Source organism: Arabidopsis thaliana, chromosome 2, assembly GCF_000001735.4.
Source record: "Arabidopsis thaliana chromosome 2, partial sequence".
In the NCBI taxonomy this organism is placed as follows: Eukaryota; Viridiplantae; Streptophyta; class Magnoliopsida; order Brassicales; family Brassicaceae; genus Arabidopsis; species Arabidopsis thaliana.
This window is the reverse complement of record NC_003071.7, coordinates 7504121-7530312: the sequence shown is the minus strand read 5'-3', so window position 1 is coordinate 7530312 and position 26192 is coordinate 7504121. Positions and strand designations below refer to the sequence as shown.

The window sequence follows — 26192 nt, the reverse complement described above, 5'->3', positions numbered from 1 at the left end:
TTTTTTTAACGTCAATAAGTAAAACTATTTGGATTGATAGGATAAAAAAACTATTTAACGTCAAAATGGTTAATAGCTTTAAAATGGTTGAAAAAATGGTTTTTAAAATGGTTTACAAGGGTTTACAAGGGTTTTTAAAAGAGTTCATGACAGTTTTAAAATGGTTGAAAAAATGTTAAAGTTTTTACAAGGGTTTTTAAAAGATTTTAAAGGGTTTACAAGAGTTTTAAAGAATATACAAGAGTTTTTAAGAGATTTTTAAAGGATTTACAAGGGTTTAAACTCTTAAAATACTCTTGTAAATATTTTTAAAACCTTTTGTAATGGTTCACAAGAGTTTAAAATCGTTCAAAAAGAGTTACAAATGATTTAAAATATTTACTGTTTTTTTTTTAAGAGTTCAAAAATGATTTACTAATGTTTTTAAAGACTTTATAAGAGTTTTAAAAGGATTTACAAAGTTTTTTAAAATCTTTGTAAATACTTTTAAAATTCCTTTAAAAGTCTTCTAAAATTCTTTAAAAACTCTTTTAAAATTCTTTATAAACTCTTGTAAAACTTTTAAAACCATTGTAAAAGGTTTTAGAATGATTTACAAGGATTTCAAAATATTTATAAAGGCTTTTAAATGAGTTTTAAAGTATTTGCATATGTATTTAAAGACTTTATAATGATTTTATGTGGTTTTAAAATGATTTACAAGAGTTTTTAACAACTTTATAAAATTTTAAAAACTTTACAAGGATTTTTAAATGCATTTTTTGGTGGAGAAAACAAATTATGTAAGGGAAAATAACTAATTACATGTTCTCATCAGATGAGAGGTGATTTGGTCATTTTGTTTAAGAAAAATGTGTGTTTTAAAATAACGAACAAGAAAGGGTATTGTTGCAAAAAAATAGTAGAAAATGATTACTATTGCAAATCCCCTATGGTGAAATTACTAAATTCGAAATTTTATTTTATATATGTTTACTAGAAATGCTCACTTGCATATATGTGAGGACATATTCACTAATACATGTATAGATGGAAGTAAATAAACTCATTTAGGTACAATATCTCACATTCAAATTCATATAAGCAAACAAACCTATAAATGGAATCAAATAAAACATTATATTAAGAAAAATAGATTTAATCAAATTAGAAAAATAAAAAACTGACATTAAAAATTTATCACATTTATTTTTATTAATATCATATTGTAAATATTGATTTTCAAACATAGATTTAAATTTTTAAAAACAAACCAAACCCAACTGAAACCAAACATAACCATACTAGCTTTTCATTTCTTAATTATCAATTGTTTATCTTACCAAGCCAAATAGGAAAATAATAGACTTAAACAACTGAAACAACCAATCCAAATAAAACATACGCATCCTTCATATGAAATAAAGCAAAGTTCAAAAAGATCATTCATTGATTACTTTTTCACTAGAAAATGCTTGAATCAAGCATTGTGTAGAGTAATTCGTAAATGCCTCGAAGCTCTCTTGAAATTCTGCTGAACCTCCTCAACCCCAGCTAGTACCCACCTCTTTTGGTTATGGTTCAATCCCTCTGCCTCGTATAGATCAACTCGTTCCATAACACACCCGGTACGAAGCAAGTATTGAAGCATATGTAACTCGTTCGAGCTTCCACGAAATTTTGTTATCTTCACAACCTTAAGCGTTTTTTCCAAACACTCGTAAGATTTGCTAGTGAGCCAATGGCTTACAGGATCTATCACTAAAGGCGATGGAGCTCTCTGCAAAGTTTAATTAAAGTTAAGGGTTTTACTAAATAGCATGACCTAGAATCCTAGAACCTAGATAGATGTATATTGTAATAATGTCTATTGACTTCATCAACGTTAAAGATTAAAAAAAAAATAATAGCTTACCACGAAACGACTACTAGTAACCAAATCAAACGTGAGTGATTCCAGTTCCGGACAACTATTGAGAAATATGCTAATTCCCACGAAGTCATTTGCGTGCATATTTGTTTTCATCACCAAATGTCGAGTTTTCATCGAAACGTGCAAAGCCATAGGATCGTCACAATCTTGGAGGACCTTCATCCAATAAAAAAAAAGATGTTAAAATGACAAATTGAAACAAACCTGTTTGCATATATACACAATTTTTAACGATAAGAAAATGAAATAGTACTAAAGATTATACTCTTAAAAAATCAAAGAAAATTTATAATGAATGGTATTTACATTACATGACATAAGGTGTGAAATTTGAATGTAGATATTATGAATTTTAGATAGCTAAAAGAGTGAAAACCAATTACCTGAAGGAAAAAAGAGCAGACCGTTAAATTTCTAACATATAAAAGATTGAAAAAGAGATGAGAAACATCTAATTCGTTCTTTTGAGGGTATCTGCATCTGAGTAGACCATCTCTTATAATCTGTTGGGCTTGACTTAAGTTTCTTTGGATAGGATCTGAGAAATCAAGAACTAAGTTCTTGACTTGTCGGGAGGTGGCAAATTCAGTGAGAGACATTATATCTCCTGCGAAACCCATCGGCTGGGAGAGATGAATCTCAAAATTTTCAATAATTTTACCAGTAAATCTTGAGATCCACTCACGCATAACACGTACAAAGAAAACCCTATCAGGTTCTACCATTTCTCTATCGAAGACAGATAAATTCACGAAATCAGATTCATTGAAAACGAGGCTTGTCGTTTCACGACAAAGATACCTCCAACGTCTAGAAAGAACACTCGTTCGTACCAAATCTTTGAAAGGTAGCATTGATATTATAAACACTAAAAGAGAATCATGTAAATTTGAAAAGAAATCTGATTTTTTTGCTGAATCCATTATGAAAATGTGGTGATATTCAAAACACGAGATATAGAGAAGATGGTGCTTATGAATAAACCACTGGCTTAAAAGCTTTAGAGAGTTATCTATTTATATGCTTTTGAAAGTCTAGCTTTTTCTTTTATGTTAGTTTCACTCATGAAACCGATTTGACATCTGTTTACCCTTTCTTATTAACTTTTATTTTTGAGTTTTGAAAAAATATATCATAGATTAAGAGTTGTGGTTTAAAAGATGCTTATCATTAATTTTTATTTAGAAAGAAAGATTGAAAATACTATTTTAACTGAATCAAATGACAATCTACATAATGCGCGCGCTATTTCAAATTTTTTGTCACTAGTGATATACGCGGACTTTTCCAAACTATCTTTTGAAATACGCTACTATCAATTAGTTGAGCTTGAATATGGTTATCTATATAGTAAAAATCTATCTAAAATTCTTATTTAAATTAAAAACTAATTAATATATCTAATCAAATCCATTTAAGATGAAACTTTGGTTAACTGAAATTGTATGTGAATAAAATATTTCTTCTGTGTTATAACAACACTTGTTAAAAAATAGTAGACACTCTGAAGCGAGTAACTTATATCTTTTTTTCTTATATTTTTCTTAAAAGATCCTTTTTTAATTTAACAAGTTTTACTAAAACAAATTCAAATTTAATTTTCATATAAAAAACCAAAAGAGTACAAACTTTTTAAGTAATGGTAAAATGTATTCAATCATTTTCTTACACTTATTAATTTTTTATTTTTTAGAGTTTCTACAAAATATTAATTTGCTACTTGGGTAATTGAAAGGTGATTTTAGTATTTATCACATATGTCAAGATTTAGGAAAAATATATGCAGAAAGTAAAATACTTTAATAGTTTATAATTTATTTCTTAAATTTAACATATTTGAAAAGAAAAAGATTGACACAAGGAGAAACATATATCAATACACATTTAATTAAATGATACTAATCAACATATATTTATCTTTTTTTCCTAGAAATATCTATTTAGAATAAGGGATTTTTATCTATTATTCTACTTTTGAAAATATAGCTTTCTAAATCTACCACATTTTAGTGGATTGAAAAGATTTATGACCAAAAAAAAAAGATTGCTTTCCCAATATCTACCACATTTTAGTGGACGTTTCCTTAACTACCACAAATATGCATTGTAATATTTTGTTGACAACTTTACAAATGTCATAATGAAGGAAGAAACCACCAAGTTGATTGGACAAACCATGTGTTTTTTACCTTTTATATTTTAAATTGAGCACAAGGCCCACAAATGGAAAAACCCTAATCCGGCTTGAGGTCCCATTATCGGGCTTGGACCACGATATCGACCACAGCCGCTTGGCCCAACTTATCATCCATGAAAGATCTATCCAAAAGGTTGCGGCCCAACATTAAGAGCTTTGATGCCCATTGACATGATCATTATCGAAGCCCAACTAACATATTTGTCAAGTTCTCTTCATCTTAAAGTTTTGTCAAATCCAATCTATTTGATGATTTTTTACCCTGCACGACTAGTTGAGGACTCCATCCTAGCAGGTAGCGACATCTTTAGGTTGGTTTGATAGTTATCATTTTCGAGGTCTGATGGAAAGCTTATCACGGGTTTCATTTGAGGATATTAGTCTCTTACTCTCTTTAAGAATTTTTGCCTTGTGAGCCCAATATCGTTTCGCTAGTGATGTGATTTATATCACTGCCTTGTTTTGTCTGTGTCTTATGTGGCGTATACTTTATCCACCGAGTTTAAGTACAACCATCCCACAATCGCCTACGCCATCACTTTTAGGATCCACCTCATACAAAAATATTGTGACCCCTTTATGGAGTGATATAAATAAGAGCATTCCATGAAGGGGTCGAATCTCATAAGGCTTAAATTTATGTGGATTTTTCGAATTTTGGGCCGAACTAGAAAAGCCTGATTGACATGCCTATATACGTGTATAAGAAAGATATTCCTAAGAAGATATTTTCTATATTTTAGATTCGAAAGAACTTAGCCATGTTCTCGACCAAATCCATTACAGCTAAAGATATTACCAAGATTTTTTCCACTTGTTCTATATCTGAGACCATCACATCTTCACTCTCAATTCCCAACAATTAGATCGTAGATCTCTTTACCAAGGATGTCAATTAATTCCGCATATTTATTTCTTTGTTAACTATTTCGGACAGTTGGAGGTCTCCTCTCGTTTGAGCTTATAAAAGCTCGTTGCTTTGTTCTCATTACACAATTTCTAAGCAATAAAAAGTTCAAGTTGGTCTTCTTCCAACATTCAAGTCTTTGAGCATTGTTTTGAGTCAATATTTTTGTGTGGTTTCCCCTTAAATTTCTCTCACGAGTCTTGTATCCATATAAACGTTTTTCCCTTTGATAAATTAAGCCGCGTTTATCGGTTACTTATCATCTCATCTCCACCAAATCAATACTTCTGTAACTCATCAACCTCTATAGCATCATCGTACCACCCCTTGAGGTATGTATTATTAACTTGTTGGGAGCTAGGTAGCAGTGAATACGGTGGGAGACATTATACATTCCCCGAAGGGATGACTTACTGGTTTCTCTATCAAGCCTTATTGTTTTTATGGTTTCTGTATTGAAGATAGATCTTTCCATGAACTCGGATTCCTTGAAAAGGAGGTTTGTGGCTTCATGACAAAGGTTCTTCCATCGTTTATAAAGAATACATATCAATACATAATCTTTGAAAAACAACATAGATATGACCAAAACTAGAAGCTAATTAGGTCAATTCGATAGTAAATCTGATTCTTTTTTGTTGAATCATCCCTTTTAAAAGAATTAATAGATAGGAATTCAACAACAAAAAATCAGATTCATTATTGAATTTACATGATTGCCTTCTTGCTTTGACCATCTCTATCTTGCTTTCCATAGCATGTTTTCTCTAAGCGATAGAAGAATCTTTGTCGTGACACGACAAACCTCGTAATCAAAGAATTCAAATTTATGAAACTATTTATGTTTTCGGTAGAGAAATCGTAGAGCCCATAAGACTTGATAGGATTTTGTTTGTTTGTACTATTCGTAAATGGAACCACTAGTTGTCCTTGTTTAATTTTGTTCATATATTTTCAATGAAAAATTAGTTCAAACATAATACCATCCTACCTATAACTATTAAAACAAATATTTGAATATGATATCAAACTTAATTCTTTCATCTATGACCAGATAATATCATCTATCATAAACTTTACGTTCATATGCTCTCTAAAAAAAAATTCTCGAACCTCAAACAATAATTAATTATGAGCTTTTATCCCTTATCTTTTTAAAAGAAGAAGGAAGAGATCTTTCACTTTGTCTCCTCCGTTCCCGTCTCGGTCAAACTCATTTGCAGCCTATTACCTATATATATAGGTTATTGTTCCTTCGTTTGTTCTACTCTCAAAATTTTACGTTATGATTCAATCGATTAAGCTACGACTGCCCTTCTATTAAAATTTGAAATAGCATTGCTACATGAGCTGTTATTTTTTTTTTCTTGACATTTCACTGATGCTGGTAAATCGTGTTTGTTTATCGTGAGTGGATTGAAATTCACAAAATAACAAAATGATAATCATGAATCCGGTCTCTTTCACCGGACTATTCAAAAGTCCCATTCTATATATACATCAGAACTCAATGCATGTGATGTGAAGAGTATAAGAGTATCGATTCCAACTTACATCTAGTTTAGCTATAAGCTTTGACACCATTTCCAGATGATGACTTTTTTTAGCTATTGATCTCGATATTTTTGGACATGGATCGAAGAATCAAATATAGGTTGGACTAATCATCAGTGGATCGAGTTGAAAACGTGTGAATAAGATTCTAATACCATATTAGATAATAGGTCTTTAATTCAAAACAAATTTGCGTAAATTTAAATAATATTCCGAAAAAAGATAAATACAACGTAAATTTAAATAAGTGGAAGCACATGGTTCCTTTGTCATGCTCCAATCAACCATATTGGGGCATTGTATGATTGATTGTTTCAAACAACCTGAGTTTGGATTCAATACTTCAATTTGATTACATGATTGAGACTTTCTAGCTAGCTCATCATATTCCACATTTACAACACTTATTGGTTTTTCACATTTATATATTTATGTCTTTCATATATGTACATCAGTAAATGTTAGTAATGTAGGTTTGTTTTAGGATGTAACCAGAAAAAGAAAAAAAGAAAAAAAGATAATTTGAATTTCTAGTATAGTAGTTTGTATTAGTATGATCAGTGTATGACAGTTTAAATTTTAAGTTTGGATTATTGACTACTAATATAATTGACAACCAAATTACCAACTTTGCGGCAAAATCATAGAAATGAACTGGCATGTAATTATTGGTAAGGAATAAATGTGAATGAGGTCCACAACATACACGGGAATAAAACCAGTCTTGTGTCAAAGCTTTGTTCACAATCTCTCTCTCTCTCTCTCTTTCACCTTTCTCACTTTTTCTCCCTAAAGCAACCGCAACTCTCTCTTCCTTCTTCATCTTCGTCTCTCTCGTTCCAAGTTTAAGCTCAAGCCATGAGCTCCTCAATTATGAAAACCCTTCAAATTCGTAAACCAACTTCTCTCCCTATCTCTTCCACCACCACAGATGAGCCAGGGCTTCTCCGTCGTCGTCTCTCTTCTCTTTCTCTAAATCTCTCACGTAACCAACCTTCCACCGTCTCAAGATCCAAGTCTGTCTCTGACATGGGAGAGCAAGGAGGGAGCTCCGTGAAAGAATGGTGGGAATGGAGTTGGTCATGGATTCTTTTAAAGAAGTTACCAATCTTTTTCACAGATCTTGAGGTTAACAAGAACGAAACCAAATCATCATTGGGGAATCAACAAAGAGGTAGCTTCATTCACGTCTTTTTTAAGCTCCGATCTGAAATCCGCCGTCTCCTCCGTCCTTCCTCAGACTCTCTTCCTCTCTCTTGCAAACATGGACAGCGATGACGTGGAGCTCACTCTCTCGTTGGAGATTCTTAAGATTTTGTGTGTGTGGCGTTACTTTCATTCTTATAAAATCTCTTATTATTTGAATCTTACATGTATAATGTGTGGTCATAATTTTCTAATTTCATAGAATTCGTCTTTTAAATACTTTTTTTTGTTAAATGTAATGTTAAATGTATAATTAATTATTTCATTTGTTTTACAAGTTCTGTGTACTTATTGTCTTTATATTAGATTAAAAACCATTCCTTCATTATTTTAGTGCTGAGTAGAGTTTTCCAATTTTGTTTTTACGTTCTTTTTGTCATTGCGTGAAATTAGGCCGAGAAATAGCTTTTGATGTGTTACGTCTTACCATATAAAAAAAAAGGAGTATCACCAAAACGTCGGCAACAATCAAGGTGGCCATTAGCTTTATAATTCTAAAGTCTACAGATTGGATTCTTTATCAGTTAATTAAGACGGTGTTATTGGTCTGTAATTTATATCGACTTTTAATGATTTATAATATTAGGAAAAATCTTTTGTTATTCAATTGTTTAAGATTCTGTTAAAGTTTAATGTTATTAGTTTCTGATTTGTAAAAAGTAATATAAAATCTTGATAAATTTGGAGTTATTGCATTGATACTTTAGTAAAGTCATTGAAAATTTTGTGTTATTCAATTAAAACAAAAGTATCTAGGATTGTTAATGATTTAAATTATTGTGTTATTGGTTTATGGCTTTATACATTTTTCTTTACAAAATGAAATCATGAAAAGTATAATAAGAACAGAGAGATTGTGAATGATTTTTAGAATTAACAAGAATCATCTGCTTAACCATTAAATAAAAACCAATCAAAGTAACGTTATGACCTCTCCCTAATCTCTTCAAGAAATATCATGAACGTAACTTTTAGGACCTCTCTCTAATCTTTCTATATAATTGTGAACTATGTGTAAAATCTTTTATATGAGAACTTACATACCTCTAAACTTTAACAAAAGCACAATAATATATTTTGGGAGAGTAATACACTTTTGACATATACAAAACCTATGTAAAACTTTCAACGAGACAATTTTATAAAATATGAGAAAAGCAATATTTCAAAGAGATAAAATCTCAAGTAATCATTTCAAATCTTTTTAATTTAAGAAGACTTTACAAGACTATGGAAAAGGTAATCAAAGAGATTATACAAAATTCTCTAGTAATCATTTAAAATCCTTGATTTTGTCTACTATTTCTATTTTTTTTAAATCATTAAAACTCTTTTAAAGTTGGAAACCAATAACACCCCCTAAAATTAATTGTTAGGAATCAATCAAGACTATTGTATGGTAATTAAAAAAAATAAAAATAAAAATACTTATAAACATAATTATCAAAAAAAGATTGTTTGCGGATGTGCAACATATAAGTAGTATTATAAAGAGTTGATTTATGAATTGGGAAGCCTCAGTTAGCCAGCGTTTTTAACATCAAAGAAATTAACTCAGACGGTAATTCCATATTTTCGCAATAATCATCATCGGTAATCTTCCCAATAATCAAATCAAATCAATTATATAAAAAAAATGTAATCGCCGAAATGGCTCCGGAGATCGTATAGAATCAAGATCCACAGGTTCCTATCAGTAAGCGAAACACGTACATTTGTCTATGTCCAATGTAGCATCGAGGATCATTGCCAAAAATAGCTACCGTCGACGTGGCATCGGACATTTTCATCATAACTAATAAAAAATCAAGTTACCCCTCAGCGAACCCGTGTCAAATCACCCACACAGTGGACACAGAACGGTGGGAAGTACGGTAGATAACCCGACCGAGCAGCTCGAACCCGACCGTAAACGGATCAGGAAAACTGCTCGGGGGATGAGAAATCACCGGATGCATCCTCGTTCAGTCCGCTGTTGTGTAAAGTGTCATACGGCACTTCCTATCTATGGGATTGCTTCTTCATTAGGAATAAACTTCTATACAAAACAAACGAGTAGGATATAGAGAATCAAGAACCAAACATCTATGGAATAATCAAGCTCAGCAAAGTTTGAGAGGTTTATGAAGATATTAGAGACGCTAGATTTATTTATATAGATGGTAGGAGGCGGCATAACTCAAAACCCTAATCTTCTACGTGTGCGTACATGTATTGTTTAGTTTTATTATATTTTTAATCTTTGATATATGAGGATGTGCTTTATTTTCTCGTAACGACTGATTTAATGATCTTTTTTAATTTACTTTGTAGACGAAATTTGACCAATCTATTTCACCATTTTTCGGAAAACTAAATAAAAGGTGACATAAATAACTCACTGCATGTGGTGTGAAATGTATATACATTAATACATACGAACATACGATGCATATATATAAATAAGTGGGAGCACATGGTTTCCCTGTCATGTTCCAATCCACCACATTGGGACCAATGTATGATTGATTGTTTCGAACAACCTTAAGTTTGGTTCTAAGACATCACTTTGATTACATGATTGAGACTTAGTAGCTATCATCATACAGTATTCCACATTTTACATCAATTATTGCTCTTTTATTACATAAATTTTTGTGTATATACACACACTCATGTGTTCATATGTACATACATGTTTATGTACTTACAGATTCAGATGTAATTAGAGAAAGAAATTAGTGGACAGAAACTTGTAACATAGTAGTTGACTAGTTGTATTAATGTTGTCGCTATGACTCCAATTTGGAAGTATGCATGTGAGAAAAGACGACCAAAGCCGAGCTAAAAAGTTTAACAAACCAAAGTGAAGAGTATGCGTTTGTGTACTAACAACAGCAACAACAACTAAAAGGTGGAAGATTGTCACACAACTTGTATATCACATTTGTACTATATTGGAAGATGATTTGATCTTTCAAAAACCCAAAAAGGGTCAAAGCTTTCGACGATGGAGATGAAATAAAAACCAAACTTAAACAGTTGTTACAAACAAACAAAACAGAGAGAGAGAAAATAGAAATAGTCCTCACAGCTACTGATGAACAGAACTTAACACTTTTTTTTTATCTTTCACCATTTTTTAATCATACAGTAGTTTTTAACATTTTTAACTCAAACCTTCAACGATTTAGCTGGTTCGCTGCAGCTATGAATCTGGTTTCTCTTCCTCCTCTGTGATTAAACATTGCAAATGTTGATTCCATGGAAACATTTGCATCCTCACCGAATAGACGATTTAAAGATGTGTGTATGTGCCTACACATCTCTCATGCTGATGTTTAGACTATTTTTCATTGTTCTTCTCCCTACACCAGCATTTCCCTTTTGCATCATCGCAACAAATTCTTCGTAATCAATCCGTCCATCCTGTAAGAAACAAAAACCAAAACTTTATTAGCAAACACCAATGGTGAAGAGTGGAAGAATCATGTCAAGAGGCAAAGCTTACGTTGTCTTGATCTACTTCTTTGATTATGTCTTCAAGAAAAACATCGGTCATCCCATGTTCAATGCAAGATTGTTGCAGCTCATCAATGGTGATGTAACCACTTCCATCTTTGTCAAAGTACTGAAATGCAGAGACAAGATGCTCTTCTCTCTCTAGTTTATTCAGATGGATCGTCGCTGCAATAAACTCGCTGTAATCTATTGTACCGCTGTTGTCCACATCAGCCTAAGATACAACACAGAGAGTATGGTTATTGTCATCTATATAGCGAAATGAACTAGTGTGCATATCTCAAAAGGATGCATTGTTACCGCTTCCATAAGATCTCGGATCTCGGTGTCTTTCAAGGTTGATCCATATCTTCTCAAGCCAGCTTTGAGTTCATCAAAAGTGATTGCACCGCTGTTATCAGTATCCATTGCCTCAAACATTGCTCTTAAACCCGCAATCTCTTCTTCTGAGAGGCTCTCAGCTATCACCTGATCATTCCATAATCACTAATATGAGTAAACATATCTCAAACGAATGTGATGCAGAGACAATAGAAGATTGAGTATAACTACAAACTGACCTTTAAAGCCATCTTCTTTAATTTATTCATTGCAGAAAACTGTTTTAGACGAGACAAAACAGCCGGGTCAAGTGCTCTATCCGGTGCAACTCCATTCTCACAGATCCATGGATGACCTGAAAAAAAAAGAGATACATACAAGAGATATAGTCTAATGTTGTGTGGCTGCCAAATGTAACCATTTATTTAAGTGTAATTGATTACGTACGCAAGACTTCATGAGCAGTCAAACGTTCAGAAGGACTAGAGCATAACATCTTCCGGATCAGATCTTTAGCACTGTCGGATATGACAGGCCACGGGTCTGTATCAAAGTCAATATATCCCTTCAACACAGCATCAAATATTCCTTGCTGTGTTTCTGATTTCAAAAACACAAAACCAAACTTCAGGAAACCTTGTCAATGGCACTAATTAAGAGAACGCATTGAAACAGCTATATCGCCCGCATACCTGCCCAGAAAGGCGGGACACCACTTAGTAAGATATAGAGTATAACACCAGCAGTCCACACATCAGCTTCTGGACCATAATGTTTTAGAAGAACCTCAGGAGCAACATAGTATGGACTTCCAACAACATCCTTGAATATTTGGCCTGATATTAGAGTAAGACTACACATTATGCAAAGCTGAAACATTTACATTCCCTTACTCATTTGATGAATAGAAAGTCACAGTAATGTATACTACAAAACACATCATGGTACTTAAATAGATTCAGAACAATGAGAAACTCGCAACTAACGCTTACCTGGTTTGAAGAAAACAGAGAGACCAAAATCAATGGCCTTAAGAGAGAAATCATCATCCTTATTAACCAACAAGAAATTCTCAGGCTTTAAATCTCTATGCATAACACCAAGAGAATGACACGCCTCAACAACACCGACAATGATCTTGGTCAACTCAGCAGCTTTCCTCTCGCTGTAATGACCTCTATGAATAATCCTATCAAACAACTCACCACCAGCACAAAGCTCCATCACAATGTGAACATACAAAGGATCCTCATAAGCTCCTTTAATAGTAACAATATTCTTGTGACCAGCTAAATGATGCATAATCTGAATCTCCCTCCTAACATCCTCAACATCTTCTTTAGATATCAATTTCCTCTTGGATATAGACTTACAAGCATAGTCAACACCTGTGGCAATATCAGTACACAAATACGTTGTCCCGAATTGTCCTTGTCCTAACTTACGACTCAACGTGTAAAGATCACGAATGTTAGGAGTCTTGTGACCAAGAACATAGTAAGATTGATTGTCAACGTTACGCCGCATAATGGGTTCTTTAACAGGAATCACAAGAGCTGGATTGGTGTTCTGTTTGGAGAAATCTTGGTCTGTAGTAGGAGAATGAACAGAGGAAACAGTAGTGGTGGTGGATTTGGAATTCTCCTCGGGCCTACTATGATTGCCCTCGTAGATTTTGTCCTTAAAAGAACCACGACATGAATTGCCCATGAAACAAACTCTCTCTATTTCACAACTTTTTTCACTTTCTTCTTCTCCTCATCCAACGAAACTGTTTCATGAACAAACATACACAAAAAAAATCAGATAAAGAGAAGCCAAAAAAGTATCAAACTTTGGAACGAAATCAAAGAACCCACATCAGATCAAGCTTCAAAAAACATAATTGTTTTGTAACATAATCAAAGATTAAAGAAAAAAAGACAAGAGCTCCTGAAAAGTCGTAGCTTTAAATGTTCATCGATCATTATAGATCCCAAAAAAGAATCAAAGACACAACAATAAATGAAGAAATCATTTGGTAATAAAAGAAACATGAGAAAACAGAGGATCTAGTACCGGAATATAGCAGAACAGCGAGAAGACGATGAAATGGAGACGAAGAAGAAATGGGAAAAACTCAAAAAAGGATAATTATTCGTTGATAGTTTTTGTTTAAGTCAATAACAAAAGAGAAAAAATGGTTTCTTTGTTATGTTATTGTTTAATAGTATATATCTCTATATGTGTTGCTGTTTCTGGTTGGGTAATTGGATTCGTTGAATCATTAGAGAGTGTTAAAAAGATTGATTCTTTTGTGGATTTGTGAAATGATGAAGGAGAGAGGATGGTGCAAAGAAGAAAGGTCTTTTACGCGGTTTCGTCTCACCTTCTTCATTCCTTAATTGCTTGTTTAATTAGTATTAATTTAAGGGATCATCATCTTTTACTGGTGTAATGATACTTAGTGCAAGTAGGGAGAATAAAAAATTGCAATAATTTGTTTAGGATAACTTATTATTAAGAGAATGATTATAAGCCTAACGTTATACTAGCTTTTTTTAAGAGTTGGATGTGCTTAACTTAGCTAACTACAAAATATTATTATTAGATGCATATAGTTAAGAGTTAATTTATGGTCTTGATTAACAGATCGAAACAATGGACAACTAAATTTGTTCTGAAAACTCAAGTTTTATTATGTTGACTTTTCACATTGGTTCATCAAAGATGTCACATTCTTTTTTACTTTTGCTAGTATATAGGCTTTCTTGAATAAACATTTTGGTATGTCTACGTTGAAATAACAACTAGTACAGTATAAATCAAACTTTTAGCACTGAAAGTTTTGCATAATTTTACCAATAATTAGTGAAGTATATAGGATATCACTTTTTTCTTACAAGAACTAAGGCATGGGGCATGTCATTGTCGGGTAGTGAGTAAGATCGCAGACTACAATTTGTCTCGCACGTGGTACAAATTTAGTTTGGGTGTACTTTTTTTTTCTTTTTGACATCACAGTATTGTACTTACAGTTTTTTTATTTTCCAATAGATAACTTTACAAACCGTGAATCATATCATTTAAAAAAAAAAATCGTTCTCTTAAACGGATAAGAAGCTAGACCTACTTTAAATTTTACATTGTCGAGTGTTCTTTAAAAGATCTTATCATATGTTCAAAATTGGGGAACAAAAAATTTCGAATTCCTAATGGTAAAAGCTTTCTCCAATAGTTTGGAGAGAGCGTAATTTCTATAAAGAATCTGAATACGATTATCGATTATATTAAAGTCCAAATACATAGAACGTACGAAGAGCATTAAACTTTGATCTACTTCTATAAAAACACTTAAAACATTTTCTATTTTCATAAAAAATCTCAACACCAAAAGATAAAACCTAGTACTATAAGAAAAGCTGAGTGTAATTTTTGGAATTTTCTCTTTGTTTTATTAAAATGCTTGGCCATAAGAAAATTCAACACAGCTGCCATAAAATATGAAGTTGATCTTACATAAATAATGTTTTAAGTTTCTGCTGGTTCTCATGTTGATAGAGATAAATCTACTCATCTAAGATTCACACTTATAATTTAGTTGCATCTACCAGTTCCTCTACTTGTAATGCTATTATTTCCACAATTGTATAATCACAGCTAAAATGAGAATTGGAGCAGAAATATTAAAGCTACCGCTAAATTTTGGATAATAACAATCATACAATAAATTCATGTAGCAGCAGAGTCAACCTACATGGCTACATACCAACACTAATGTTCATCAAATAACTGAAAATGCCAGATTCTAGTCCAATGGAAACATCATGTAATTTATTTATTTTAGAAAGAAAAACTATCTCAGAATTCTCTCTCTTACTCTTCAGCCATTTAGCCACTAGGATTATCAAGTCCTTCAGGAACCTTCCCAGGATAGTTTGTGGTCTCTGCAGAGTCAGTCCCCAGGTTCCTACACACCCAACACCATAATAAATAATCCAACACACTCTCAAATTATATTTATATTCTGTCAAAACTTATTGTAATTATTGCTTACCCTCGATCCACGATAACCATTGAGCGAAGCTCACAGTTGCTCAAACTGAACAAAGTTAAAGATGTTGATTAGTTAAACAGTTTCAAGTTATACAAATTGTTGGTGCTTGTAGACATCAAGTTTTTGTTTAAGCTCTTACTGTATAGACAACTCTTTCTTTAGGTCATCGCAACAATCCTTCCCGAAAGAACTCAAGAGACCGTGCAAGAAGCCACTGTGAGATACAATTGCGATCTCCTTCTCTTTCCTTGTCCATATCCTTCACAAAGCAAATGGCAGTAGAGAGATTCAGCTATACATATGTTTACATATATCTCCATGTGGAAATAAGTAACAAAAATGAAACTCACCATTTGATGAACTCTACACCTCTGGCTGCAACTTCTTCAAGGCTCTCTCTTGGACTCGGCTTCCACAGAACATCATTGTCGGTTTCAATCTAAAACCATAGAGGTCAAAGCATAAGCAACTTGCCAACATTTCCACAGAGATATATATTAACCATATAAGATGTTTTTCTTACAATTGAGAAATCAATAGCGGGAAAGAGAGCCTTGTACTCAGTGACGCTTCTTCGCCTGTCACAAGGATGATCACCCTGCATCCATAAAAACAATCTTTAACAATGTGATCTTCACTCATCTATACTAACAAACTCCTTAACAACTTATGTACCATAGTTTCCCTGCAAAGCTCAACAGCAAGGAAAGGAGGACTATTTAAGCTAGAAATCGCAGGACGATCGCTGCTCCCAGCATTAGCCACCATTAACGGTGTTGCATCCGCTCCATTAGTATCTTCTTCTCCTCCAAAAGCACCAACAGCTGTTTGTATAGTTCTACATTTTGAAACAAATCATAAAAACTGAGTCTTTATAATTACTCAAGTCTGCTAAATAACCAACAATCACAAGAACACAGCTTATAATCTTTTGTAAGAACAAAATGGTAACATTGTGAAAACGTTTTTACCTAAGCATAGGGGAAACAATGACAAGTTCAACCTTGTTTAAGAGTTGAGCTGCACGAACATGGTTCCTTAGATTATCAACCTGTTGTGTCATAAAGAGATGATGATGACAACAGGGTCGTTACAAGAGCATTAAGATCCAGAACAGAACAGAACAGAGATAATAGAGATAAACCTGTTGCCAACCAAGAGGGGTAAGATGAGCATCAAAGTAATCCTCCGAAGAGTAAGCACTGTGATCTTTTTCACCAGCCACATTATGAATCCCTTGAGCATGTCTCACCTAACCAAAACAAAAACAAAACCCATCAGAAAACATAGAGAGAATAAGAACCACACATTTATCTCTGATGATCCATCCGGATTGTACGGAACGAACCAGGTGAATGGTTTTGCAACGATGAAGCGGGTAAAGACCTATGCCTTCGTTGTCCATGGCTACAACAACAAGAAGGGAATCTCAGAAACGAATAAGAGAGAAAAGGATGTGAAATATCTCATGTTACCTTAGAAAGTGTTTGGTATATACTATAAGTTGAGAAAAGGCAGAGATCCTAAACCGTCGGATATGCCACTCTCTATATTATTTTTATTATTTTGAAAAAAACGAAAATAAAAAAAGGAGACGTGTATGACTTAGAAAGGGGCCGTGAAACCAGCCCATTGTGCCGTCACTTCCCCCAATTGTATCAAACAACACTTCACAGCCGACGTACGTTAATCATTTGTTTTTCTTAACGCGTATCATATGCATAACTTTTTTATTCATATGTTTTGTTTTGTTTTCTCTGAAAATCTACAATTTTGTTTGTGTAACTCATTAGGCGAATGATAATTCAGCAAAACATCCATGCCAAGAAAAAAAACTGATGAAACTTAGAGCAAAAATGAACTGTTAATCAGCAAAAATTGGCCAATCTCAAGAGAGTAGTGGTAAGTCAATCAAATGCAGCAATACAAAGAAGACAAGAAAACAATAGAATCCTAGGATAGTGTAAAGACAAGTTTGAAGGTTAAACCCTAACTAAGATGCAATGAACCTGCTCTGGAGATATGGAAGGTGAATGGTTCTTCACTGTTTTACTTTTAAGAAAGTTATGTGAACCTGATAAGTTATAGTGGAGAGATTCCTTCATTGATGCTTGGTCATAATCAGCTTCCATAAAATAGCAAAATTGCAAAGAAGAAGGGGAAAATATGAAGACGGCACAAACTAATTAGCTAAAAGCCTAAAACCAAAGTACTTGGAAGCTATTGAACAATCTAAAAACAGCAAATCTCAGTCTTCTCTTCTCATACAAAAATTGTTCAGAGCATACCAAAGATAAAACCAGACTCATTCCTTTGACATCAATCAGTTAAAGATCATTGTTTCTGTTTACAGCAATATCCATCATTAGCACTTTACTTACAATCCAATTTCAGGCAGGGGTTCAAGACAAATGCATTTGCGCATGAAACGAAAATATCAAAAAGCTCCTTCTAATCGCTACACAACGCCTCGTATCTACTTGCAAGAGAATCTTATATGACCGTATGTTTTGAGTTCCTGGTTTTATTGTTGATAGAGATAGATCTACTCTTCTAAGCTTCACACTGATAATTTAGCTGCATCCACTGGTTTCTTCACTCCGCCACTTGTAGGGCTATAATTTTCACAATTGTACAATCAAGCTGGTTAGATGAGGATTTGGAGCAGAGAGATTCGAGTTTCTGATATGGAAATTTTGAGAGATTTCTACTTACAATCCGCTTAAGACTTTGATGGCATCATAAAAGAACCATTGCAAAGTAATGACAGGTCCAACAATAGTGATCCGAACAGGAAGGCTTCTGGTGAATAGACCAACAAACCCAATATTCCTCACAGCCTAAAGCTCAAGCAAATAACCAACATCAATAAGAATACTTTGCTTCATGATTGTGAAATTTCGAAATGGATTTTAAAAGATAAATAATGATGGTTAAGAGTCGACCTGCAACACATTCTTGGCTTTGTTGTTGTAGAGAGACGAAAGAACCACATCTGCGGGGTTAGAGATGATTGTACCTACGGCTCCAGCAGTATAGCCAGCAAGACATGTGACACCGAGTTGTTGAGCTTTAGAGCAATCTTGCTTCCTTTTCTGGATAATCTTTTGATATATAAACTCAACTGACTGCTCAAACGTTGAGAACATCACCATAGAAACTGAAACCACATAGAAGATATAATCAACAAGATATGGTTTTGGTAGAAAACACAACCAAGTCTACAGACATGCTAATGTGCATCTATAGCTCAAGTATCTGTCTCATATGCTAATGACTAAAACTGAATGATTTGATTACATAACTGACAGTTTGAGAGTTGTAATAAGATTAAGATCAAACTGATAACGAGAGACGTTGATGATCAAATAGATTAAGTGAAAACAGGCATTGCACGAAGCAGTAAAATTACATGGAAGATTGCGACACCAGAGCGGAAAAAGTCCCCTGTGGAAGCTGCATTTGAAGAGATAAAAGACTCAAAAACGAACGCAAAGTGAGCCAGCCAAGTAGAATGATTCTGAAAAAAGGGCTTACCCAGCAAGACCTTCACTTCTATACACTCTTGGAAATCCATCAAGCAACCCTTTTGCAAACATAGGCTGCGTCTGAACTCTAACTTTTATGGCTTCAAAAGGACATAAAGCCATATCGGCGAATATTTGAGCAGAAGCACTGCTGAGAAAATATATGGAAGTTCTGTTATGATTAGGTAACACATCGCTGTAGAGTGTCTTGAAGTACTCATAGAGTCCAAATCTGCATCCACCTTGAACACCATAGCCTAATAGCTTCCCTGACCAACCTCTCCAAAGATAAGAATGACCATGCTCTCTTAAGAGAGTAGAGAAACCGGAAGGAATGCTATTGTACTTCACTGGATTCACCTACAAGAGAGAATGATCGATCCTCATTGACTGAACAATCATGATGGTTCCAAATTTAAGCTCAGAGAAAAGCAAAAGATCCTAAATTTAGCAGTTATATCGATCATTATACATCCCTAAAAAGACAATAACTAGAAGAAACAAACAAGATTAGAGATTTGAAGAAGTCAAGAAGCAGAGAAAGGAAACACAAACCTGCATATTGACTTTGAGGACATCAAGAGGAGTTATAGCCAAATGGGTTGTTCCGGCACTAAGCATTCCTCCCATGGTACAAACAGTATAAAACCAAGGAGACGACAGTTCCTCGTCTAGTTTACTCTTGACTCTTGTCATCTTCTTACCAAAAATCGTTTCAAAATCCCCGATAAACCCTAATCGTAATCTCTCAGAACAAAAGTTGATCTTTGACGTTTTCGCTAGTAAACCCAAAACCCAGAAACGAAGAAACACGTCACAGGAAAGCTATAAAAGGAAAGGCAAAGAGTGTGTACGTGGGAAGGGTTCTCATTTTCTGATGGAGATCGCTCGTCCACGTCTCACGGACAAAGACAAGGCTCAGAAATAAACACAAGGCTCTCTCTTTTACTTTTTCAACAAATAAAGTTCCAAGCTTTCGGGAACGGGTTGGCGGAAAAATCGAATCTTTAAGAGAAAAAATGGTAATTTCAATTTAGGTTTCCTCATGCCGGCGGATAGATTCGTTGCTTTACCGTTACCGGAATTATTTATGAGTCCTCCTCTTCTCCAAATTGGGCTTTCATGGGCCTTATAGTTTGGGCTCTCAACTATAAAGTTTGCTCCACTAGTCAGTGACTAAAGTTGTTTGCTACATAAGGTTGAAACTCAATTTTGCTACTGATTTGGAGAGTGTGATACTCTCAAGTCTCACACAATTCATACTCCCAGAAGCCAAAAAGAGCTAAACAAACACATAAAACGTTGTCCTTTATTGGTGTAGAAAACAAAGAACTTTATTATCATCTAGAAATTACAGTACAGAGCAAGATTGGTTCCAATCTTAACATAATCAAACAGTTCCAATCTTAACATAATCAAACAGCACACAAAGATCATCTGGAGACGCTGTTGACAAGCCTAGCACCAACATTATCAAGCTTCTTCACAGAAGCAACAGATTTCAAATGACCAACTTTCCAAAACGCTTCCACCATCTTCTCTCCAATGACTTGACCCTTCTCCTCCGAATCAATCACCGCAACCGCTGTTGGTCCAGCTCCGCTAATAGTACATCCAAATGCTCCAGCTTCTAAAGCCGCCTTCTTCACAGCTTCCATTCCCGGAATCAACGGCGCTCTAGTCGGCTCCACAATCTTATCCGACGACAATGCCTTCCCAAGCATCACTGCGTCACCTTCTAACACAGCAGCGACTAAAGCAGCTGCTTGGCTACTGTTCCAAACATGATGAACCATTGGAATCTCTGTAGGCAATGCAGCTCTCATTTTCTTAGTTGGAGCTTCAAAGTCAGGGCTTACTAGAACAAAGAAGAGATCTTTATCAGATGGGAACCTCAATGGTTTCAAATCAAGTGGTTCGTAGTTTCTAATCAAAACGAATCCACCCATGATCGCTGGTGCGATATTATCAGCGTGATAACCGGAGACTTTCGCTTCCGATTCTAAACCGGCTAATACCAATTGATCACTCCCTAATTTCCGGCCAAAGATCTCATTAACCGCCACAGCAGCTGCGGCGGCACTAGCTGCACTAGAACCTAAACCGCTACCTAAAGGAAGACCTTTATGCAAATCTAATGATAAACCAACCGATCTGATCCCTAACATCTTCATCGTAGCAATAGCAGCGATTCCGGCGCAGTTCCGGAGAGGGTTCGTGCTGAGTTTTGTTGTGGTTCCGGTGATCTCCGAGATTGAGACCTCACCGGCTCGTACAGAGGGATCTACACGGAGAGTCACATGGTCTCCGAGACCATCGACGGCACATCCTAAGAAATCAAACCCTGGTCCCAAATTAGCGACGGTGGCTGGCGCAAAAGTCTTGACGGAGACGAAAACTGGCTCCGGCTCAACGGCGACGAGGGTTTGTACGGAAGCTCTGCATCGAAAGACGGAGACTTTGGCGAATAACGGTGGCGATGGATTGGATTTGGGTTGGAAATAGGAAATGGGTTTGGAAGGAGATTGGAAACAAAGACTTGCCATTGATGAACAAGTAATGAGATCAACAAAAGCAAATGAACAAAGACGAAGCCTTTAAACAAATATATAAGAGAGAGATGAACAAACGTGACCACCTAACCTAATGTTTTCTCCAGTAAAGCTGATTACTTTAAAGATGCAGTGAGTGATGAGATCAGATTCAGACCAGTGAAAATCCAACGGTTTAACAACAAACCGAACTGAACCGAACCGGTAAGCTTGTCCACTTTGGTTTGGCTTTAGCTTAGATGATTGTAAATGGTGGTATATAAACAAAATCTCATTTTTGTTGCAAATGAGGTGTGTGTTGAAATGTACAGATGAACAAAATCATAAGGATAATCATATGGGTCTTCTAGATGCAGTCCTCGAGATAATGCTATTGGCATTCATAGAATGATCGTTGTTTCTTTTGCGCTTTAACCTTCGCTTGGTTTCTTCTTCCTTTTCATCAACAAATGCTAAAAAAGTCTGTAGCTTTGTTAAACGTGAAGATTTTGGTGAAGGTATAGCTTCTTCTACTACTACTTCAGGTGTGTCTTTGCAGAAGTCGCGGATTATTTTGAAGAAGTGGATAAAGAGAGCGACGAGACAGGCTATCCCAACCACAAGGAACATACCCCAGAAGCTATGCACGTTGAGCTGTTCTGAGTCACCTGACTGAGACCCATGCGGGCTGCTGCAGTTGGATTTCGAAAGCCATCGGTCATGGATCTTCTGAAGCTCTCCAGTTTCGGATAGACCAAGAATCGCGGTTGACATGTCAACTGCTAAAGGAGAGTCTCTTGGGAATGCCTTTTTGAACAGAAAATGCAAAAATGTGATCAGAATTATGTTCAAACATGCTGGTAAAGAGAGAAGATATTCAGAAGATGGATGACTCACAAATCCCCAACCGCATCTGGTGAATTCTTGGCCTCTGATGGCAAACTTACAGTAATCTGAGAGGAAGAGATCAATATAAGGACGTTCATCAACAATCGCTGCAACAGTGCCATTTTGAAGCGCATTAGCATATTCTTCAGGGGAGGCGAGAGGCACAAGTCTGGAGCTGGCAATGTTAAGCTCATCGGTCATGTAGTTTTCAGCAAAAGAACCAACCTGGAAACCAATACGACCAGTGCTACTGATGAGTGTATCTACTCCTTTTATAGGTGAATTAAGCTGTTGCACTGTAAGTATTGATGTGAGACTCGCTGTGTAGCTAGATGTAATGATCAGAACCACAAAAAGCCATATCAGAAGCACCATACGACCAAGTGTGCTAACTGTAGTCTCTCCTGAGAGTTTGATTTCATAAAGATGTTAAGAATTTCACACGGGAATTGCAGTAATTAGCTTGAGGGGGTTTTCAGACTTACTATGGGAGAAAAACATCGTCGAAAAGGTGAACCTGCATCGTAAGAAAAGATTAAAGCTTGCATAAGCTATAGTAATCTTCATTTTATGCAGACAAATAAGATGGCTCTTGTGTACTTACCAGAGAATGGTAATGATCTGTCTCCTTGGTGGACCACGAAACTCATCATTTATACGGTGTTCAAGAATCCATATTGCAGCTCCAACAATAACAAAAAAAGATGCTGTTACTGCCCACATAGGAAGAGTAAACGGGCGTAAAAAGGCCCAAGGATTTTCGTTAAGTCTTGTGACAGGAGCAACAACGACAAGGCCTGACTCAATGTATGGCTGGGTGAAATCCACAATCCTGGTCCGTTTGGTGACAATGGCTATGTCGCCTACAACAGCATCAAAGTCAACCCCAGTGGTGACCTTGTTGACCAGCTCATTGTAGTTTGGATTCGTCAAACCATCTCCGAAAAAGATGAACTCGTGAGGAACCGGATAAGAAAGCAGTTTCACTGCAGCTTCAAATACATCAATGCAATATCCTTGAACTTTGTTGCTACTTCCATTGACCCTTGAAACAAAGTCCTTGAAGCTTGCTCTATCAGGAACACCAATTCTTAGCCGCCTTCCATTGTTACGAAAAATCCATCCACGAGGCGTAACTGAAGTACCACCAGGCCAAGTTACAGAGTTCAGATGTTGGTTTGAGCTAGAACGGTTAGGAGGTTTGCTGTAAAATGATTCAGGCGGTACAATAGAAAGACCAGAATAGTTAGACCAGTAACCTATTTGGTGAACCCGGTCATCAACCAAGTTGATAATATCATATGAAGGCTGTAGCATTGATCTGTCTGGATGAAATTGAACCGGACCAGTTAGACCAGACATCTTTGTATGCACAATATAATCAAGAAGTTGTGATCCTTGATCAAATCTGCTTAATGCACTTAGATTCAACGCCTCACCTTTCAAGCTGCCTAACTTTGCATCATTGGAGAAAGAAAGATTACCTCCAGCTTCCAAAAGTGTCTTAACGGCTCGAGCAATGATCCAGACAGTATCATAAGCATACAGACCATAGACATTTAACCCAATAGTCTTATTATTACTCAACTTGTTCTTCCACCGTGCTGCAAAGTCCCTCTTCTTTCTAGAATCTGGCGTGTGAAGACGCAGTGTAAGAACTCCATTGACTAATTTGGTATCCAAAGGCAAATTTGAATCTAGCACAGAAGACAACCAAGTTGTAGCTATCCAAACATAACCTTTCTCCATCATCCCTAATCTCTCTGCTTCCTTAAAGATCATCTTGCCTGTATTTGGGAAAGTGTTCACAACGATTACCCGAGACTCCATTCCCCGTATCTTAATCAACTCCTCTATAATCTCAACTGGACTAGTAATCACAACATCCAAAGGAAGTACTGCCTTGTAAGAAATCTTGCAACGCCTCTCTTCAAGCTCATCGCCTAACGCTGTAACGCCATTTCTACTATTATCATCATCATTATATAATGCCACCACATCTGACCAGCCATAGTAAGTGATCATCTCTGCAATGGCACGCATCAGAAACAGATCACTAGGTGCTGTTTGGACAAAGAATGGGAATTGGAGTGGAGAGAGGGTAGGGTCAAGAGCTGTAAATGACAACATCGGAACAGTAAGCTCATTGGCAAGATGAGACAACACATGAGCCATTATTGATGTCTGTGGACCAATTATAGCCACTACATCAGTCTCCATGAATTGCAATGCTGCAACAACAAAGGATAAAAGTGAAGTAAGTATCCATCCAAAAAAGCAATCAAGAAAATGAAACAAGATAGGATTTTTAAGTCTTCTTCAACCTCCCATGATGCTGAGGAAGCCACTACGTTTAGCATCATTCATCAAAATCCGCAATTTCGATCCACCAAGGAAGCTAGGATCAGAGTTAACATCTTCCTCAGCAGCTTTAAAGGCGATATTTGCAGTTTCACCGTACATGGTGTTTAAACCAAATATAGCACCAACTTTAATAACAGGAGGCCTAGAACTAGAAGCTCCCTCTGAAAGTAGCAACCCACCACCAAGAACAATGATGAAGCTCAATAGAACCCAATTCATTGAGCTTAACATTGAACAACAAAAAGAGACCTTTGAGTTAAAACCCAAAGCAAGTAGCTTTCAGTGTCACAGGAAATTACTTAGAGGCAGAGATTATACGAAACCCCAAAACCAAATCATCATTAAAGAAGTAGGAAAAGCAAGATTAATAACTAAAATGAGAAGGCATGAGGAACAAGCAAGAGAAAAGAAAATAAAAGGACATGGAATATTATTATGAATCGTGGGTATACTTGAAGATTTGAGAAAGGAAGAAACTTTCTTTTTAAAATTTGATTACTTACAAAAAGAACCCATAGAGGAGAAGCTGCTTCAGGAGAAAACAGAGGGAAACTTTTGAGAAATGGAAGGAAAACGTGGGAAATGACATGGACAACCACGACAGTGATCACTGAAACGAAGATCTCCATTATGAAGAAGAATTGTCAAAACACTGATTTCTTTTCTTTTTTTTGTTCTGTTCACCCAAATGAGTAAAGATGATTGACCAAATGTTTTTTTTTATTTCTGTTTTTTTTTTTCTTGACTCAAAACGATTGAACATAAGGTATTTATAAGAAGTATACATAGAATAACAGAGAAAATTAACTGACACAAATGTGTCACTATTTACATAGTACATTACTAAAGAAAATTACATCATTATCCCTATATTTTTTTATCTTTTATTTTTTATCCCAAATTGGTTAACAATCAAATTACCGAGTTAACTAAAATTTTATTTAAATGTAGTGATAATATTAATATTATTGGATGAAATTCATATTTTGCACGTTATACTAAATCGTTAATTTTTTATATATAATATAATAAATGAGTTAAGACGGTAAATATAAATATATCACATAAGTTACAACTTATCGCGATACAAAATGACTTAGCATGATATAATTATAAACTTATTTATATAAATATTTTGTTATCATGTTAACCTAATAAGTATTACCGAGATTTTGTTATCATGTTATCCTGATAATACGTTATCTGCTAACTATTCTAATGCATGTACTTTTTTACATGATTATTGAG

General features: G+C 35.1%; 7 protein-coding genes, 3 long non-coding RNA genes and 4 other non-coding genes across 16 annotated transcripts; 3 read left to right on the top strand and 11 right to left on the bottom strand.

Annotated features, from left to right (window-relative positions):
• Positions 1-1102: 1102 nt before the first annotated feature.
• Positions 1103-2637, bottom strand: AT2G17305 (F-box/LRR protein; the record flags this gene model as incomplete). Its single annotated transcript, NM_147325.3, has 3 exons — positions 1103-1759; positions 1895-2068; positions 2296-2637. The coding sequence occupies 3 exons, from the start codon at positions 2635-2637 to the stop codon at positions 1460-1462; spliced, it is 816 nt and encodes a 271-aa protein (NP_671861.2). The 3' UTR covers positions 1103-1459.
• A 2301-nt stretch (positions 2638-4938) lies between these two features.
• AT2G06935 lies at positions 4939-5348 on the top strand. Its single transcript, NR_140178.1, has one exon. It is a non-coding gene; the product is annotated as an other RNA (long non-coding RNA).
• AT2G06895 lies at positions 5055-5633 on the bottom strand. The gene has a single exon (NR_143734.1). It is a non-coding gene; the product is annotated as an uncharacterized misc_RNA (transcript).
• AT2G06905 lies at positions 5207-5532 on the bottom strand. Its single transcript, NR_140177.1, has one exon. It is a non-coding gene; the product is annotated as an other RNA (long non-coding RNA).
• A 1502-nt stretch (positions 5634-7135) lies between the features above and the next one.
• AT2G17300 (uncharacterized protein) lies at positions 7136-8263 on the top strand. The gene has a single exon (NM_127285.4). It carries the CDS (start codon positions 7429-7431, stop codon positions 7846-7848), a length of 420 nt encoding a protein of 139 aa, NP_179322.1. The 5' UTR covers positions 7136-7428; the 3' UTR covers positions 7849-8263.
• Positions 8264-9291: 1028 nt separating this feature from the next.
• On the bottom strand, positions 9292-9371 carry AT2G17295. Its single transcript, NR_140635.1, has one exon. It is a non-coding gene; the product is annotated as a snoRNA (small nucleolar RNA).
• Positions 9372-9410: 39 nt separating this feature from the next.
• AT2G06865 lies at positions 9411-9560 on the bottom strand. The gene has a single exon (NR_140176.1). It is a non-coding gene; the product is annotated as an other RNA (small nucleolar RNA).
• On the top strand, positions 9447-9965 carry AT2G06835. The gene has a single exon (NR_140174.1). It is a non-coding gene; the product is annotated as an other RNA (long non-coding RNA).
• On the bottom strand, positions 9734-9806 carry AT2G06855. The gene has a single exon (NR_140175.1). It is a non-coding gene; the product is annotated as an other RNA (small nucleolar RNA).
• A 685-nt stretch (positions 9966-10650) lies between the features above and the next one.
• On the bottom strand, positions 10651-13983 carry CPK6 (Calcium-dependent protein kinase family protein). 2 transcript variants are annotated; one of them, NM_001335545.1, is made up of 8 exons: positions 13458-13983; positions 12591-13369; positions 12291-12434; positions 12046-12198; positions 11838-11953; positions 11578-11745; positions 11267-11491; positions 10651-11184 (listed from the first exon to the last, which is right to left on the bottom strand). In NM_001335545.1, exons 2-8 carry the CDS (start codon positions 13306-13308, stop codon positions 11074-11076), a joined length of 1635 nt encoding a protein of 544 aa, NP_001324056.1. In that variant the 5' UTR covers positions 13309-13369; positions 13458-13983; the 3' UTR covers positions 10651-11073. The 2 variants fall into 2 exon arrangements, with proteins under 2 accessions (NP_001324056.1, NP_565411.2); NM_127284.3 differs by having other exon boundaries at positions 13657-13983.
• Positions 13984-15195: 1212 nt separating this feature from the next.
• AT2G17280 (Phosphoglycerate mutase family protein) lies at positions 15196-17185 on the bottom strand. 2 transcript variants are annotated; one of them, NM_001084437.2, is made up of 10 exons: positions 17110-17185; positions 16983-17041; positions 16779-16886; positions 16606-16685; positions 16310-16472; positions 16158-16232; positions 15985-16073; positions 15774-15893; positions 15635-15679; positions 15196-15547 (listed from the first exon to the last, which is right to left on the bottom strand). In NM_001084437.2, the coding sequence occupies exons 2-10, from the start codon at positions 17037-17039 to the stop codon at positions 15469-15471; spliced, it is 816 nt and encodes a 271-aa protein (NP_001077906.1). In that variant the 5' UTR covers positions 17040-17041; positions 17110-17185; the 3' UTR covers positions 15196-15468. The 2 variants fall into 2 exon arrangements, with proteins under 2 accessions (NP_001077906.1, NP_179320.1); NM_127283.6 differs by having other exon boundaries at positions 16983-17183.
• Positions 17186-17810: 625 nt separating this feature from the next.
• PHT3;3 (phosphate transporter 3;3) lies at positions 17811-20216 on the bottom strand. The gene is made up of 6 exons (NM_127282.3): positions 19717-20216; positions 19172-19521; positions 19047-19090; positions 18580-18794; positions 18350-18474; positions 17811-18249 (listed from the first exon to the last, which is right to left on the bottom strand). The coding sequence occupies exons 1-6, from the start codon at positions 19855-19857 to the stop codon at positions 18195-18197; spliced, it is 930 nt and encodes a 309-aa protein (NP_179319.1). The 5' UTR covers positions 19858-20216; the 3' UTR covers positions 17811-18194.
• A 209-nt stretch (positions 20217-20425) lies between these two features.
• On the bottom strand, positions 20426-21840 carry HSK (homoserine kinase). The gene has a single exon (NM_127281.2). The coding sequence runs from the start codon at positions 21705-21707 to the stop codon at positions 20595-20597; it is 1113 nt and encodes a 370-aa protein (NP_179318.1). The 5' UTR covers positions 21708-21840; the 3' UTR covers positions 20426-20594.
• A 78-nt stretch (positions 21841-21918) lies between these two features.
• On the bottom strand, positions 21919-25565 carry GLR2 (glutamate receptor 2). Its single transcript, NM_001335544.1, has 5 exons — positions 24905-25565; positions 23185-24811; positions 23066-23097; positions 22590-22984; positions 21919-22499 (listed from the first exon to the last, which is right to left on the bottom strand). The coding sequence occupies exons 1-5, from the start codon at positions 25173-25175 to the stop codon at positions 22047-22049; spliced, it is 2778 nt and encodes a 925-aa protein (NP_001318239.1). The 5' UTR covers positions 25176-25565; the 3' UTR covers positions 21919-22046.
• Positions 25566-26192: the final 627 nt, after the last annotated feature.